At 53.1% G+C, this 18,255-nt stretch overlaps 1 protein-coding gene across 4 annotated transcripts in view; it reads right to left on the reverse strand.

Annotated features, from left to right (window-relative positions):
- Positions 1-288: 288 nt before the first annotated feature.
- The window catches only part of C6H10orf71 (chromosome 6 C10orf71 homolog), a 29,155-nt gene continuing 11,188 nt past the window's right edge, over positions 289-18,255 (reverse strand). For all 4 annotated transcript variants that reach the window (XM_045810001.2, XM_087862942.1, XM_087862943.1 and 1 more), the window contains 3 exons: positions 9,754-9,856; positions 9,140-9,304; positions 289-4,763 (listed from right to left, as the gene is read on the reverse strand). In XM_045810001.2, coding sequence (XP_045665957.2) covers positions 402-4,622 — 4,221 coding nt within the window. In that variant the 5' untranslated portion in view covers positions 4,623-4,763; positions 9,140-9,304; positions 9,754-9,856 and the 3' untranslated portion in view covers positions 289-401. The remainder of the gene's footprint in view (positions 4,764-9,139; positions 9,305-9,753; positions 9,857-18,255) is intronic.

The following is an 18,255-nucleotide window of genomic DNA, read 5'->3' on the forward strand; positions in this document are numbered from 1 at the left end:
GAAGAAGTAGGTGGGGTGCCCGAGCAGAGCGGCCATTAGGAATCAGGCTGGACTCCCCCCAGTGGCATGGCCAGAGGAGGACAGGGTGAGGACAGGAGGGAGGGGAGAAGGAAGGGGAAAGGGGAGCAGATCCAGGATCTGGGAAGGGGCTTGAGAGGGACCTGATCATGCAAAGAGCACCCTCCCAAGCAGGAAAGCCCCAGGAAGCCCTTCAGGTGGGGTTTTCTCAGAATCCCCACTTCCTTTGATACTTTAGGGATCCCACATGGCTAAGTATGTGTTGATGTGTGTGTGTGTGTGTGTGTGTGTGTGTGTGTGTGTGTGTGTGTGATTGATTGTTCTGGGGAAAGGGGAAGTAAGTTCTTCTGGGTTTATTTGAGGGGGGTTGTCTGCTGCAATTCTCAAGAAATGCCTTCGGTGGCAAAGTCCTCTAGGTCGTTGGTGGAGATGATGCCCAGGCGTGGAGTGTCTCCCCCCTCCTCCCCTGGGCACCGGGGAGGTGGCACCTGTCTGCCGGCCTCACGGGCCCTCTGGGAGCCAGGGCCAGCCGCCTCGGGGGTGTGCGGGGCCTGCCTGAAGAAGGTGGGGGCAGAGAGCTGAGAAGAGCATCGCGGTGGCATCAAGGGCAGGGGCCGGAAGTGGGGGTACAGCATGTAGGGAGAATCAGGTGTGTTTGGCGGGGGCGGGTCGGGGGAACCCCCCTCAGAGGATGGGATGGGGACCTTGACATATTTGCCCGTCTCTGGGTCGTAGAAGGTCTTGATTTTCACCTGGAGTGGCAGATCGAAGACAAAGTACTCTCCGGATTGGGGGTCTTGGAGGACCTTCTGGGTGGCAGGGTAAGGAGCCAGAGGCATAAGGGACTGGGATGCCCCGGGCTGCCTCCTGAGTGGCTCGGAGAAGGCAGACACTGAGTGGCGGTGGACGGGAGGGGGCAGGGAACGGACCTCGGGGAACCTGGGTCGGGGCTTCTCTCCAGGGGATGGTGGCCTACGCTCCCAGTCCTCCAGGAAGGGCTTTTCTTCTGCGGGTTCACCATGCCTTTCTTGGAGTTGGTCGGTCTTTCTCCTCTTGCTTGCCAGCTTTTTCGCCCGCCGCAGGGCCTTCTCTGTTTTGGGTGGGACCGCCGGGGGCTTGCCGGCCGCCCTCTCCAGCTGAGCAGAAGCCTCTGGCTTCTCTGGGAGGCCTGCTGAGCTGGTGGCCATGTCCAGCACCAACCCTCTTGGAGAAAGTGTCCTGAGGTCTTCTGCGGATGGCTCAAGTTGGGGGTCTGAGCCAGCCTCCCACGTGAGGGCGTGTGTCAGGTCCTCCCTACGGGCGACCCTGGCCGGGTAGAGGCTGGCCCAGGGGCTGGGGTGAGGAGGCTCCCCTAGCAGCAGGCCCGGCTCTGGGGGGACCTGGGAAGCATCATCCCAAATGCCGCTGGTCGCAGGGGAGCACGCGCTGCTCTCGTCCAGGGAGCTGGCATTGGGGGAAATAGCCATCTCGCCGGGGACCAGTCTTCTCCCTGGGGGCCCTGCTCTGGGTGTAGACAGTAAGTGACTTTTGAAATCTCTTGTGTGCTCCTCCCAACATGTTCCCAACTGCCGTGGGGATGGCTGGTCTTCTGGGTCTCCTTGGGGCAAAGTGATGGTGGGGATGCACCTTGGAGCAGTCAGCTTCCCCTGGTCCGTGGAACTGTTCTTGCCTTCGTTCGCCCCAACGTGACGTGCAGCCTGTGGGTGTGGCTTCGGCCCTTCGCTCCCTCTCATGAGTGGAGGAGACGGGACGTGTCTTGTTGGGATTGGCTGGGAAGTCTCCATCCGGGCCATGCCGGGCTCCTGCCTGTGGTCCTCCATGCCCTCCCAGGCTGTGTGCTTCGAGTGTGTGTCCTGCATGCTGGCAGGGGTCGGGGTGTTGGCCATTTCCTGGCTCTCGGGGCCATCAAGACCAGCCTCTTCTCCCCAGCCTGGCTTTGGCAGGTTGTCCTCTCTGTGGCTGCCACTTAGAGGGTCCTCCGATGACATGGTCCTCAGGAGGGGCAGCATGATGGGTTTTATCACGGGGGTGGCCCTGAGGGTGTTGTCTTTAATTGCAAACAGTATGTGCTTGTTTGAAGTGGAAGACGGTGAGGGGGTAAGGTCTTTGGCTGTATCCTTACTTCCGCCCGTCCAAGTGCCTCTGAAGTTAGCCTCCCCTCTCGATGCCTTCCGGGGTCTACATCCAGACAAACCTTCCCCTTCTCCTTGCAACGATTCCTCCTTGCTGCGCTCCTGCACGCACGCGGGCCCGTTACTCAGGGCACAGTGCTCAAGCTCACCTTTCCCCGCCGCGTTCTCCTTCTCGTCCTTCTGACTGTCTCCTGCACTTCCATCTTTCCTCCTGTCTTCCTGCTGGCTCTCGGTAAACCACATTTTCTGCTGATCCTCAAATGAGGCAAAGGACTGATCTGAAGAGCTGGTGCTGAATTTGGCCTTACTTTTGAAGGCTGGCATGAAATCAGATTGGCTGTCACTGTAAAACACGTCTTCTTCCTCGGGAGAGAGGGGCCCTGGTGAGAATTTCTGGTTGAAGCTTGGATTCTGAAGTCCTGCCTCTCTCTCAGGTTCTGTGTCTTGAGACACGGATCTCAAGAACCCCTTCTCGAGGCTGGGGGTCTTTGGTTTCTCTGCAGCCTTCCCTGCCTCAGGCTGTCTGCTGCAAAGTGTCAGGGACATGTGCTTCCTGGGGCGGTGTTCCCCGGCATCTGGACCCTTGCCCGACCTGGTGGTGCCCATCTCCGGGTCTCCATCGTCCTTCTCGTAGCTGTTTCTGTCAGCTCCCTCCCCATTGATGCAGAAGGGGGCTTGGGTGGTAGCTGGAGGTGAGCTAAGAGTTAGACAGTTGTCTGCATTGGCTGCACCGGGGTCAGATTTAGGGTCCTGGCTACTGACGTGCGACCCAGGAGGGCCTTCAGCTGGTCTTTCCTTAGAAAGCTCGTTGGGAGGGCTCTCCTCCAGCCCATTGGGAAGGACGACGCCATTGCTCATGGATTCTTGCTTGCTTCTGGTTTTCTCCTCAAGGCCTTTCAAGAGAGGTGAGGGGCTGTATGTGCTCTTCACACGCTTCCGCACATCCTTAAGGTTGAACAGCAGGCTGGGGGCTTTGGATTTGTAGCTGTCCTGAGACTGACATTCAGTGGGCTCCTTCTCTTGGTACCCATTTAGCTGTCCTGGGGGTGATGGGGTTATCTCCACCGGCTGACTGTCGGATGGATCCATGACATGCTTGGTGGGTATGACGGGGGTCAGAAGCTTACTGATGTTAAAAGGAGGACTGTAATGCTCATTGGGATCCATGGGCAGGTCAAGAGCCTCATTTTCTGGAAATTGTCCCTGGGGATTGTGCTTTGTATACAAGGCTGGGCCTCTTCTGGTGACCTGCTTCTTCTCTTCCGAAGCATCTGGTAGACTTTCTTTCTTTCCTTTACCAGGCTTTGGTTTCCGCCATGGGGCCTGTGTCGTCTTCACCTGAGGGTCAGGCTGTGAGCCAGAAGCTTTTCCCTCCACAGTGAATGCCTGGGCTCCAGGATCCCTGGCTCCCCAGGGTCCAGACGCAGTGAGAGCCCCTGCTGCCAGCCTGTTCTCCTCCTGGCTGCAGGTGGCCAGGGCTTGGCAGGGAGAAACTCTGTGCTCAGGGGCTGGGGGCTCTCTTAACAAGGGCGCATCCTCGTAAAGCTTGGGAGCTTTGCTTTCTGGGACAGGGTCAGTGGCCTCCTTTCTCTCGGGCAGCCTCGGCTGGTGGGCGTTCCACGACTCAAAGGCACTGTTTTCACTGTGAAGAAAGGTCCCTTTGCGGGGCCACTCGTTACCTCTTCCAGGCTCCCCCTTGGCTTGGTTGTGGGGTGGGGAGGGGAACTTGGACTCATACGAGTTGGCCACGTCTTTGGGTGTTGGGAGGAAGCTGCTGGAGCCATGACAGGCCATTTCCAGATTCTTGGGGGACTCCTGCCCTCCGGGCTTCCTGCCAGGCTGGTGGCTATTCTGATGGGCACCAGAGACTTCCGCGGGCACCCTCCTGACAGTCAGAAAGGCAGAATCGAAGCAGAAGTTGACACCACTTTCTGGAAGAGGAGCAAATTTGGGGGGATTCTTGAGAGCCGGGGGCTTACTGGTAGGAGGCCTGCTGTCACCACGTTGGCTCTCAGTCCTGTCAAAAGATTTAATTAGTGATGACACTTTCGAAGCAGGCTTGCTGCTGCTCCTTAGGCCATAAATGGGCACCTCCAGTCTCCTCTGGGCTGGGGTCAACGGGGGGCTGCTCTTGGGATACTTTTCCTCCCCTTGAACGTACTTGGGTAGCTGTTGGAATGTGGCCGCCCAGCCCGCATGCTCGGTGCCTTGCGACGGTAACTGGCTCCAAATGCCGCTTTTCCTGTGGGTGTGGCTCACCGTTCCCTGGTGAAAATTCCCAACCCCCTGGCGGGTGATATCTGGGGACAGGGTCAGGTCAGAGTCATTGAAGGACGCGTCCTCGGAGATGCACAAGCTGCGGAACGCCCGGTCCGTGAGGCTGCTCACCTCCCTGTCGGCATCGTCCGGCATGCTGCCGATGCTCGAGGAGTCGCTGAAGCCGTCTGTGCACTTCCTGCCCCCCTGCATCATCCGCTGGCTGGGAGGGCTGTCCCTGGTCCGCCAGGGGGGCCCTCTGTGGGATGATTCTGGAAGAGCAGCCCTCTTCCTGCCAAACTAGAGCTTCCTGTTGACCAGACGCAATCGCGAAGTGGGATTTTTTTGTTGTTTTCTCTGCAAAAGAAAGACATGCAGGGTATGAACAGGATATCCAACTTAGTGGCTCCATAGGAGACTGGTCCAGATGGGTAATCGTGCCCATGATGGTTAATTTCATGTGTCAATCTGGCTGGGCCCTAGTGGCCAGTTTTTGGTCAAACATGTCTAGATGTGGCTATGAAAGTATTTTTTAGATGTAATTAACATTTAAATCAATGGACTTTGAGTAAAAAAGATTACCCATCCTCCACAATGTGGGTGGGCTGCTTCTCAGAGCCTGAGCTCCCTGGAGGAAGGGAGAATTCTGCCCCAGGTACCTGGATGGGAGCTGCAACACCAGCTCCCCCTCGGGCCTCAGTATGTTCTGCAGATGTCGGACCCGCCAGCCTCCATAACTGCACGAGCCAGTTCCTTAAGATAAATCTCTTTCTATGTCTACACACCCTATCGGTTCTGCTGCCCTGGAGAACCCTGCCTGATACCGTGCCTACGGTCCAGATGTGCCGTTTTTGCAGAGAGATCTTCCCTGACATTTCAGGGTGTCCCCCCCCACTTTCCCTCACAGTACCCGGTTTATTTTCTTTGTGGTACTGAGCATGCTCTAGGATTAGGTTGACTTCTTTGTTGCCTATCCCATCATGAGACCGAAAGAGCCAGGAGCTCAGGGGCCACTAGGCTGCCTGTCTGCTGCTTGAGCTTGTCCCAGAGCCACCCCAAGAAGGCACAGTTCCCAAGACCCTGTAGCACCCGGGCTCCTTAACTCTCTGAATTGCCCTTGAGTGTGACCAGTGGGAGATGCTAGGTGGAGCATGGAGGGAGCCAGAATCCCTGGCATTTCTCCCCCATCCCTGCTCCTGGCTGTGGTGTGGGGTCTCGGCAATGCTGCAGTCCTCTCTACCTATGGCCCCTCCCCTGAGCTCAGACTTTTACTGCTCCCCTTGCCCCCTGGGGCTGTGGGGAGGGTGGCTCCCACTCTTCCTGAGTGGCTCCACTTGCTGGGGTCTCCCTAATGCTTGTACCTCTGTTATGGTCCCTTCATTCGATTTTCTTCTTTTTTTTTAAGTTGTAGTGAAACTGACATGAAATAAAATTTACCAACTTAACCATGTAAGTGCACAGCACAGAAGTGTTAAGTACGTTCACATTGGTGCCACCATCACCACCATCTCTCTCCAGAACTCTTAGAGCTTCCCAAACTGAAACCTTGTACCCGTTAGATATCAACTCCACTCCACCCACCCTCCACTCTGCGACCCCAGCTCCAGGCAGCCACTGCCTGCTTTCTGTCTCTATGAACTGGGCTATTCTAGGTCCCTCATACGAGTGGAATCACCCAGTATTTGTCTTGTTGTGACTGGCTGGTTCACTCAGCATAATGTCCTCAAGGATCATCCACTTCCATCCAATTTCCTTCCTTTTTAATGCTAACATTCCATCGTATGTTTATTCTGCATTTTGTTTCTCCATTTGTCTGTCAGCGAACATTTAAGTGGCTTCCGCTTTTGGCTACTGTGAATAATGCTGCTATGAACATGGGTGTACAGATATGTGTTCAAGATTCTGCTGTCCCCAATTCTTTAGGGCACATACCTAGAGGGGGAATTGCTGGATCCCATGGTAATTCCATTTAAAAATTTTTGGGGAAACGCCGTGCTGTTTTTCACAGTGGTTGTATCATTTTACATTCCCACCATCAGTGCATGGGGTTCGTCTCTCCACATCCTTGCCGGCACTTGTTATTTTATGTTTAAAAAAAATTTTTTTTTAAAGTAGTAAGGAGAGCACGTATTGCATGGTGCACTGGGTGTTATATGCAACTAATGAATCATCGAACTTTACATCAAAAACCAGGGATGTACTGTATGGTGAATAACATAATATAATAAAAATATTATTATGAAAAAAAAAAGTAGCCGTCTTAACGGGTGTGAGGTGGTACATTGCATTTCCTTCTGTCCTGTCTGAGGATGCTGCTTCCACTGGGACCCTGACCACTACTGCTGGTTTACATACTTCCACTGCCTGGAACAGGCCTGGCCCAGACAGAGGATAGGTCAACGAGTACATGAAAAGTTAGATAAAATAGCAAGTAGAGACCCTAGAGTGGGCCCGAGTGGTGGGCATTTGGGACGGTGAACATCTGGCAGGATGCTATGAGTCCTCAGCTGACAGAGGACATTGTCACCCGGTGGCCCTATTCACAGCAGCAACAGAAGGCGGCACGGCTGCGTTCTTTCCCCCTTGCCTGGCTGGCCAGAGCGATAGCACTGCCAGGGCTTTGGGGGCTGGAAGTTGAAGGTGCTCCTGCCAGGGAGGCAGGGCTTGCACATCAGGGGCCCCATGTCCTATCCCGGCCCTGCATGGGGGATGGTGCAGGAGGTGTCCAGCCCTGGTTGGCTGCTGTTGGGCTAGTGGCGTCATGTTTGGGTCCTGGAGGCCAGACTTTTTTGGGGTTTTTTGTTTCCTGTGTCTTGACCACAGCCCGATGGTGAGTTTCCAGTGCTGACTCATTGGCAGGCCGGCCTGGTTTTATGAATGGGAGAACTGAGCTGCTTGTGTTGGAGAAAGGAGGGACCCCGAGCTCCAGCGAACTGGATGAGCTGGCTCTGCGAAAGCCTCTACTTACATGCTCCTCCACCCTGCCTTGCAAAACAGGGTTGCATCTCCCCAGAGAGCATGGAAGGCCGAGGGCCTCTGCCTCAGCTCTCAGAGCCTGCTGGCTGGCCAGCCTCACTCTCTTCCCCACCGGCTTCTCCTTCCGTGTAGCACGGTTTTGGTCACAGTGATGGAAGCATTCGGATGTCAGGGAAAGTTCCGGCAGTTCTCATCAAAGGAACAATCCCTGTTGTCTCCACTTCGGTGGTGCTGTTTCTTCCTGCTTCGAAAGCGGACACAAAGCCTGAGACCGAGTGTGTTTGTTTGCTACGGGCTAACGGAGCGCCACAGAGTGCTGGCTTACACAACAGAAATTTAGTATCTCATGGTTCTGGAGGCTGGAAGTCCCAAATCGGGTGTCAGTGGGGTTACTTCCTTCTTTGGGCTGTGAGGGAAGGGTCTGCTCCAGGCCATTCTCCTTGGCTGGTAGATGGCCACCTTCTCCTGTGTCTTCATATTGTCTCTCCTGCATTGGTGCCTCTGTGTCCAAATTTCCCCTTTTTATAAGACCACCAGTCCTATTGGATTAGAGCCCCCCCTAATGATCTCACCTAAACTGATTACATCTGCAACGACCCTATTTCCAAATAAAATCACATTCTGAAGTCCCCGGGGGTTAGGACTTTAACACACGAAAATTTGGGGGATTGCAACTCAACTCATAACAGTAAGGCATTCACTTTGCATTCTTGAGGAACAAGCAATGACAATTAGAAGCCAGTTTGCTGAGGATGGCCTGGTGGGCGGAATGGCATTGATGGCATTGCTGAGCTGCGAGCCTGAGCCTGAACTACCTGTCCTGGAATTTGTGTTATTGGGGTGGGGTTGAGGACCTTAGTGGCTTCGGCTACTGTGAGTCAAGTTTTCTGGATCTTGAGGTCCTACTGATACAGTCAGGGAGGCTTCTGGTGTCCTGAATGTTGGGGTCTTGATCTAGGCAATGGTTGTACTTGGTAATGGTAATACTGGGGTTTCTATATTTCCACATTTAGATGAAAATAGAATAGTTGGAGATTTAAATTTAGAATCTTAGAGTTAAGTAAACGACCCTTCCACTATTAGCAGATACTTGTAATTTTTTTGAACACTCAGCTTTGAACACTTGATAACTTCGGGGCAATATCTTCTCCCTCTGTATTTAGTCTTGGTGGGACTGAAAGTCAAGGTGCCTGCTGAAACCTCCCTGGCCAAGTGCAGATGTGAGACCCAGGCCAGGCCCTTTGTACTGTTTCTTCTGGAATGACGCCAGGATGGAAACATGCTGGGATGTTCTTTCCAGTGGCAGGTTGTCTGCTCACCCTGGAGCTTCAGCCTTCACTTTGAGTCTGCAAGGGCTCCAATTTCCTTTTAATACTTACCTATTTCAGTTGCATTGTCCAGTTTCTGTCTCTTTTGTGCGTGGCCAAAAAGTCCTAACGGTCCTGAGGTTTGTGTCATAATTCCCAACAGTAATAAAAGATGTTCACTGATATTGGAGTATTCAGAAAATACAGTAGTCCCCCCTTATGCATGGGGGATATGTTTCAAGACCCCTAGTGGATGGCTGAAACCATGGATAGTAGTATTGAATCCTATATATACTATGTTTTACCCATGATACAGTTTAATTTACAAATTAGACACAGTAAGAGATTACCAATAACCAACAGTAAATAGAACAACTATCACAGTACATTATAATAAAAGTTATGTGAATGTGGTCTCTCTCTCTCAAAATCTTACTGTACTGTACTTACCCTTCTTGTGATGACGTGAGATGATAAAATGTCTACGTGATGAGCAGATGTGGGATGAATGACGCGGGCACTGTGACGTAGGGTTAGGCTACTGTTGACCTCTGACCATACGTCAGAGGGAGGATCACGTGCTTCAGGACTGTGGTTGAGCGTTGCTAAATGAAACTGCAAAAAGAAAAGCCACAGATAAGAGGGAACTTCTGTAACCACATTTCTTCTGCCTCAGGAAAGAGACTTTTATTTAGATAGTTTCTTCAATTCTTTTTTTAAAAATATTTTATTTATTTATTTGACAGAGAGATAGCCAGTGAGAGAGGGAACACAAGCAGGGGGAGTGGGAGAGGAAGAAGCAGGCTCCCAGTGGAGCAGGGAGCCCAATGCTGGGCTCGACCCCAGGACCCTGGGATCACGCCCTGAGCCGAAGGCAGACGCTTAACGACTGAGCCACCCGGCGCCCCAGCTTCTTCGATTCTGATTTGATTTTCCTGGGATCGGATGGAACAGTCACAGAGTTGGCTCCACACCAGGTCCCATCGCCAGTCTCCCAATGCCCAGTGGAGCCCTTCAGCACAGTAACTGACAAAGGAAGGTGTTTCCTTGGATTGCTTCCATACCTGTTACAGCGGTGGGGGCTGCAGGTGCCTGCCTCACTGGGTTGCAGGGTCTGTAGTTTTACAACTTCTTCTCATGCTTACATTTGCTATCATCACTGCCCATCTAGAAAGAAGAAAAATAATATCAGTGGACCCCACTGACCGACTGGTCGAGCGCGCATCAGGTGCAAAAGATGTATTTAAATGTCAGTCATACAGTTGGCTTTCAAATATATTCTTTTAAAATCCACACTTGAACTCAACAAAATTCCAGACATGGGCATTTTTGGTGAAAACCAATATAGAACCAATATCTATCCCTTCCAATATTCATGAATTCATCTCTGGTTCAAGAAATCTTTAGGAACCTATATTAAACCTTTGGGATTTCTAATATGGTTGGCCTAGTTGTGAATTAGTTTTTGCTAGTCAAGTCTGACCACACGGATTAACAACTCAGGTTTTGCAGTAAAGAGAACGGGAGTGGCAGAACTTGAATCCACTCAGCAAGCGGTAGCACGGTGTTCGATTTATTGTTGGCAGGAGGCTTGAGTATCTATTTTGACAGCTAAAAGAACCAAAAGGCTGCCCAGGAGAATTTTAAGAGTACTCAGAATGAAATGTAAGCTAATTAAAATAAATCCATTATGCAAATTTTAAATGCAGACCATTGGGGCTTCCCCAAGACCTTCCTCATCTCACGGCTCCTGGATATTAATCTAGTCCATGGTGGTTTATTAATAATCTGAATAATCATACTAAACTCAGGTTTGTGGAGTACATTTCTTTGGAGGCTCACAGAGGGCTTTGTGTCTACCAGCTTCGGGCTCGTCCCTGACTCCCAGGCTGTCCCTTGTCCTCACACCACCCTGGGTTTCCCTTTTCCATAGCTCACGCCCTATTGTCGCAAGTCGCATATCAAAATCTGTATGTCTTGGGAATTGATGGTTGCTTCATTTTCTCCTCAACTGGAAAGAAAATTCCTTGACCTAGAAAAGAAGTCTGATTTGCCTTTGTGGAGTCAGCTCGTCAACACAGAAACCGAATAAATGTGGGAATGCTCTGAATTGGGTATCTTTATGCTCAATTTTTCTGGAGGGCAAACTGAGGCAGAGAAAAGAAGGTGTGAGACTGGAGGAGAAATTCTGTTGAGAAGAACCACTGACTTTGGGTATCAAGCCACCTGAGAAATTCAGACTGATCCTTTTGTGTCACTAGGTAGCGGGGCCCCTTCCCCTGCCTGCTGCTCCACGGAGATAGAGCTCGGGGCTAAGGATGAAATCAATCCGAGCTGCACGTGGCGGAGACATGGGTGCAGAAGGACGTGGTGGCCTGTAGCTTGTGAACATTTAGGGAAACCATCAGTCTGTGCTTGGATTCACGGGCTCACTGTCATTGCCGCTGAAACACACTTTTTGGAGGCCAGCGCAGATCTGTGCTGCGCTGCTCGGTGCTACTCCCTCGGGCTATTCCTTTCCGTTCAGCACTGCACTCAGGAACAGCTTGTAAGACTAAACGGTTCAGGTCAGCCTCTTGCTTAGAATCCCTCAATGGCTTCCCAGTTGTGAAGAATGAAAATCAACCTCCTTAACAAAGAGCCTTCCTTTCCATCCTCCCCTTGGGCCATCTTCCCTCTCATGGTTGGCTTTCCAGAGCGGGCCTCAGAGCCTTTGCACACATTGTTCCCTCTGCCTGGGATTCTTTACTTTCCCCTTTCCCCTATTACCTGCTTAACTCCTACCTATGCTTCAGAACCCAGTTCACATGACCCTTCAATAAGGCCATTTCTTCAGGCTACTCTAAGTGTCCCTGTTACACGCTTTCTTACCTGGTTCCAGCCACTCCTTTGCAGTACTTGTTATCATTGTACTTCAGTGGTTAACTGGGTGATTGTTGTTTAATGTTTGTCTTTCCTGGCAACCTGGGTGCCTCACGGTGGCTGTGTCCACGTCCGCCTGCTCTCCAGGCTCTCCTCAGGGAGCAGAGTGCACAGCACAAGAGAAGTCTGGTAAATGAGGAGGCAAATCGTTCCACCTCTGTCCTATTACTAACACTATTGACTGGCTTAGCAGGACCTATTTTATTGAAAGTCAATTATAATTGGATAATTCCAGAATTATCACAAATTTCACATTCGTGAATTTGGATTCAAGTGCATTTAACTTACGTTTTGATTCCAACACTAAAATAAATAGAATCTGCCTGCGGTATGAGATGGAAGCAGGTGGAACAAATCAGAGACGGCTCCCAGGCTGTCACGGTGGAAGGCATTCATTTGTACCATGGCATAGGCATTTAAGTTAGGATCCAGTTTCAGGGTAATCAGGGAGGAATAGGGAGCAGCTTCATGACCTCCATTTTCCTCTTTGTTTTTTTGAATTGCATTCAGGGCTCCAGTTGGGGGATGCCTCTGACTCCCTGTGGAGGGCCAGCATCCAGCAAGTATTTGTTGGGCATAGTAACTGGGGTGTTGTTTACAGCCGCATTGCCGAAGCCGTGAACCGGTACGTTATCTAGATTATGGGTGTCAGCAGATGACACGTTGGCATCTGCCCTGTGCGGTACAGGCCGCCCTGGAGAACACGCACAGCTCTCTGTTATCGGGTCCTCCAGCGCTCCCTCCACTGATGCTAGATGCTGGCCAAGCTCGCATCGGGTGGAGCACTTCTGCAAAGCATCAGAGCGCAGGGGTTAGTGGGCTGCACTTTCCAGTTCAGCCACTGGGGAGGGGTAAAGGGTCTGGTGACACACCCACCTTCAAGAGTTGCTTGGGGGCGGGGGCTGGGGTCGTGTATGCGCCCTGTGGCCTTGAGACTGGGAGAAAAACATTTGAGGATGTGCTTTGTTTTTCCTTATTGCCAGGGTCATCTTTTTTTTTTTTTCTTAAGATTTTATGTATTTATTTGAGAGAGAGAGAGCATGAGCGGAGGCGGGGGTGGGGAGGGACAAGCAGACTCCCTGCTGAGCAGGGAGCTCAATGCAGAGCCTGAACCCAGGACCCCAAGATCACGACTGGAGCCGAAGGTGGATGCTTAACCGACTGAGCCACCCAGGCGCCCCAGCCGGAGTCATCTTTTGAATCAGAATATATCAAACAAACCACATGGGAGTGTGGATGTCACGGAGCAGCTTCTTCTCCCACTGAGCAACAAAGTATCCTTTGCACAGTCATCACTCAATTCGAACTCTTCTGAAATGTTTTCCCACATGATGCTCTTCCTGTGTCCTGCTGCAGGATGCTGCGGGACTGTCGTGGCCTGGAATATGCTGCTCTTTGCAGATACAATTTTCTCTCTCTCCTGGTCCCTTACAAATACCTCTGCATGACCCTCACGCAGCCCCAGCTCTGCCCACGCCCCCTCCCTCCAGGCCCGTGGCGCACTGGAGAAGGAGCTGCGGGCCCAGGAGGGAACGGGCTTGGCTCTTGGGAGTGCTGCCCTCGCTGCCTGCCTGATCTCTTTCTTCCCCGGGGCCACCGACTGCTGACTGCTTATCCTCGGCTCGCCTCTCCTTGTAGGCTTTTTTTTTTTTTTAACCACTGCCATGGCTTTATTCCACTTTATCTGCTGTAAATCCCATCTTTCCAACAAGGCTTTGGGCTCCTTGGAGTGAGAGCCCTGGACCTGGGTCGTCTGGGCCTGGCAGGCTTGCTGGTGCGTGGTGGTCACTCCGCTGTTGGCAGCCCCTGCTGCCGAGGGCGCTTCCTGGCCCGCGAGGCTGTCCTGACGGAGCTTCGCTGCGAGGCTGTGGTTTGACACGGGATGGCTGAAAGCTCTGCCCCCCATGTTCTCCTTGCCCGCCTCGGGGCTCCTGGCGGGAGCTGGGCCAGGCCCGAGAGGGCATGCAGCCCGACTTGGGCTGGTCTGTCCCTGGCAGTGAGGACACAAGTGGCTGGAGGAGGGGACTCATATCCACCACCGTCTGCAGGCCCTTCTCCAGATGCTCCCCGTACAGCGACTCATCCAAGCCCCGCAGCTGAACAAGTGTGACGGGCCTCCCGCTCGGAGGCCCCGGCCCTGGCACCATGCGGGCCCGTGGGGCCCTATCAGCTTCCTTTCTGGGATGAGACAGCGGACGCTCAGACAGGTGAAGCGAACATTCCGTGTCACACCGCTGGTGAGTGACCGAGCTGGGCTTGGGACCCAGGCCTGTGTGGTCCTGGAGTCGGTCCCCTCCCTAGCGGACGCTGGTTCGTCGGGGCTGGGTTGCCAGATTGAGCCAACGAAAAATACAGGACATCCAGTGAAATTTGAATTCCAGATAAACAACTGAGTACGAGCGTGTCCCGTGTAATAGTGGGATACACTTCGTATTAGTCAGAGTTCTCCCTAAAATTAATCATCACATACTTACACTAAAAATAGGTAGTCACTGTTTATCTGAAATTCAAATTTCACTGGACATCCTGTTTTTTTAATCTGGCAGCCCGAGGTCCTCACCAACTTTTGGAACCCAAAGTGGATCACCATCAGCAGAGGCCAGCTCAGTGATTCATGTTGACTCATGGTTCTGTGTCACCCTGCAGTTCGGGACACGTTTGGCGGCCATTATCTTGTTTGATCCTCACGACCCTTTTGAGGTGGGGCAAGCAGGCCTTATGGTCACCGTTTTCCAGGTGGAGAAGGAAAGACACAGAGAGGTGCGGAATGTTTTTTGGTGTCACACAGCACGTAGACAAGAGGACGCAGGCTGGGATTCACTCAGGCTCACCACTTGGTTACCCCGAGCGTCCTCCGGGAGGCATCCCTGACCCTCTGCTTCATGGGGTGAGGTGCACATGGGTGTGTCTTCGGCTCTTGGGCTGCAGTTCAAGGGGGGAGGTGAGGGCAGGGATGGAGAAAAGGCGGCTTTTTGTTTCTAATTACCTCCCACAGATCTGCTCAGTTCCAGTTTCCGTGACAACCACAAGAATGGAGGTGATGGTTCGGCTGGTAAGCAGAGGGCCCTCCTGTCCGGGGCGGCAGACGGCAGGAAGGTTCGGGGGGCCTCGCAGAGCCAGGCGGGATGCTCTCGAGCTCCTCGGGAGGCCACTTCACTCCCCTCTGGTCCCTGCCCGTCTTTGCACAGGAAGTCATTGGGGTTTGCTTTGCTGCTGGGTTTGACCACTTGCCTGTAGTGTGGTTTTTGAGCCTGAGCTCTTTGGGTGGATTTAATTACCTTAATTGAATGGTGTTTTCACTTCTCAGTAAAGGGGAGGCAGGAAGCTGGTGGAGATGACAGGGGTTGGCTTTATCACACCCTAAAGGCCCAGCAAATTGGAATTGATGCCTCTTGGTCTTCTTCTGGGTGGTTCTTGGAGCTGTTGATGTGGGCGCGCCTTGAAGAGCAGTTCAGTGTAGGGAATCATGACAGCCCCCTGCCTGTGTGCTGACGGGCCCCATTCCAGCTCATGAATGCACAGATGTCCCACAGGCAGCCGTCACCAGCCCAGCCCAGGCACGCGCCTTACTCTGGACGCCTGCCCTGCTGGTCAGTCTTGGGCCAAACTCTGGACCTCTCTGTGCAATTGCCAACAGCCTTCTCGCTTGGCGGTTTCAAAGAGAATGCCCTTGTCTACATCCTATATTTTACGAGGCTAACAGTGATGGCAACATCGTTCCTTATTTGGGGTCCTTTGGCGGGGGCAGCAGATGCACCTCGAGTGTCTACAGTGCGGCAGGCCTCAGACCCACTGCTGTGCGTGCCTGTGTTCACTCATTCCTCACGGAAACCCGGCAGGGTAGGCCCATCTCCCCACCTTACAGACGCGGGAACTGAGGCTCCACCTGGATTGCCCGCTGCGTCTTGCAGAGTGTTGGTGCTGGGACTGCCAGTCTTCGGCTCCCGGGCCCTGCTTCCCGGCCCCATGACGACTCGTCCTCAGCCATCCCCAGTGTGATGATGGCTCTATCCTTTTAATCCCTTTTAACTCTGGGAAATCAGAAATCTCAAGGTCATTACATTCTACTGGAAGAACATGGGGGCTCTCGTAAGGCCAACCGGAAGGTCTGTCGTGCACTCCTTCACTTGGCGAGCACCCCCAGAGCATTACTGTACGCCCCCTGTTCCAGGGCTGGAGATGGGGCTGTGGCAGGGTTCACCAGGGCCTCGCCTCGGGGAGCTGCGGTGAGTCACTGAGGGTATTGGGCTGCATTTACCTCTGATTGCCTCCGGTTGGCTTCCGGTGAGCAGTGTCTCCCCCACGGAAAATGCAGCTTTGATTTGCACCTGGGTCATCGTGCATCTGCTTGGGCCATTTTGGCTCCGCGGGTCTGGAACTTGTGAGCAGGGGTGGAGGGTTGGCCTGCATCCTGGTCTGGTTGAATGTCCCCAACCTAGGAACTAAACTGGGAAAGCCACAGGCTCTCAGACCGATCCCTGGACTCCCATGCCCTGGAAGAGGACAAGGCCAGCTTCCACTAGCCCCGGGAACACAGTGTGGTTGGCACCGGGGGTCCTGATGGCAGCACTGGGCGGGCGTGTGTCTGAGTCCTCCCTGAATCACATCACATACAAGGGGTCTTAAAGCCCTGCCCTGTGTAGGAGACCAGGAGTCACAGGGAATGTGGCTGAAGGAAGCAGCATGTCTGGGCTGGCTGGGCTCACAGAGGCACTTGTGGGCAGGTGACCATAGCTACCGTTGACATTCTGCTACTTTCTCCTTGGAGCTCAGCCCAGCCTGCACCCCTTTCCCACCTGGATTCCCAGTCTGCTGTGTCTAGATGGGACATTTCCTCGGGCGTCTCTGAGAATGACCCAGGGCTGCAGTGAGAGGTCAGAGAGTCTGGCAGAGGGAAGGCAAGGCCTGATCTCACCAAGCTCACTACAAAGGGAGGGTGATGGCCCCTGGCATCACACACCCAGCGGGGGGCCCTGTCGCAGAAGGAGGGGGAGAAGCAAGGTACAGAGGCAAGGGGAGGTAGGAGAGAGGTGGAGAGATGGGCTGAGTTCAAAGACTCAGCAAGCTGCCCCTCCCGGCTCCTGTTTCTGTTCACTGACTGGGGGCTGAGCAAAGTTTAACAATTGGCTGTCTGGGGCAAAGTTCCTGCCCTACAGCCCTGGTTGGTTTCAGTGGCTGACGTCCTGCTGCCCGTGGGCCACCGTGTGGTGCAGGGACTCTGGGAGCCTCTGAATCCTCCAGTGCTTTGATAAGGATCCTGGGGCAGGGGTCTCACTCTGCAAAGGCTCTCCGCAGTACTGTTTCTGACCATCTCTGATGGCAGGTGTTGTCGGGGATCGCTCCCTGGAGCTCCTGGGGGCTGAATGGGCTGGACGTGGCCAGAGCTGTCTTTGGACACTTCTTCCACCAGGTGGGAACTCAGGCCTGGCACCCCGGGCTTCTCGGCCCTGCTCCACCAGATGTTCTCTGCAGAGGCCGAGGGTCCCAGCCTCAGTGGCCAGACCCAACACAAACCCCAAGGGCTGTATCTACTCGCAGGCCAGGCAGCCTTTGGAAGGCGGATACACAGCTCTTTCAGAAACACAAGCGCCGCCAAAAGGGTGGGTCCACCTGGGTGTGGGCCAGGACCTGGTGCTCCTCTACATTCACTGGGTATGACCTTGGCTAAGTGACGGCAAGTCTGTGAGCCTCAGTTTTCTCATCTGTAAAATGAAGCCAATGCCACGCACCTGTGTATAAAAAACTGGGGTTCTCAACTTGGCACTATTGACTTTGCCGAAGTCCTCTGGGGCAAAATCACCCCCTGGTTGAGAACTGCTGTTATGGAATCAAGGAGAAAGCATAGCCCTGCCACTGGAACATCATTCATTCATTCATTCATTCATTCATTCATTCATTCATTCTTCCAATCAGTCAGTCAGCCAGTCAGTCATCCCTTCTTTATTTCCCAAGAATATCTTGCCTTAAATTCTGGAAATGGTAGGAACTGAAATGAGATAGCCATCAAATGGGCAGTTCTAGGCAGTAGAAAGAGCTGGAGACCCGGTACCCAGTCAGGGTTGTCTTGGGCCAGTCACTTCCCTTCTACCTATAACCGTGGAATAGAAACAGTAAAGTACAACGCGGCTCTGCTCACCCCCTCAGGGCTGCTCCCCACACTGGAGAGGGCCGTAGAAGGGAATTGTCATGAAGTCAGCGGCAGCCACTGCCTGAGTCTCCAGATGCCTGGAGCCATGTGACTCACCGGCTCGTGGGTCCTCCCCCGGCCAGGGGATGCCGGCACCGGAAGGAGGCCCAGGGAGCCCCGGGCACCACAGACATGTGTTTCAACATTTGGCCACTGGACACCAAGGGAATTATGTGCATGCCCTTGGCTACAGGTCTCCCAGAAGTTTCATCCTTGCTTGTGTTTCCTTCAACACGCAGTAGGAAATACTCACATCCCGGTACGGAAACTGCTCAGAGACATATACAGTTGACTTTGAACAACATGGCTTTGAACTGCACGGGTCCACGTATACCCAGACTTCTCCAATAAATCCAGTCCAGTACTGTAAATGCACTTTCTCTTCCTTATGAGTTTCTTAATAACATTTTCTTTCCTCTAGCTTACTTTTTAAGAACGCAGCATATAATACATGTAA

This window comes from Ursus americanus, chromosome 6, assembly GCF_024610735.1.
Source record: "Ursus americanus isolate L20-20 chromosome 6, mUrsAme1.1.p, whole genome shotgun sequence".
NCBI lineage: Eukaryota > Metazoa > Chordata > Mammalia > Carnivora > Ursidae > Ursus > Ursus americanus.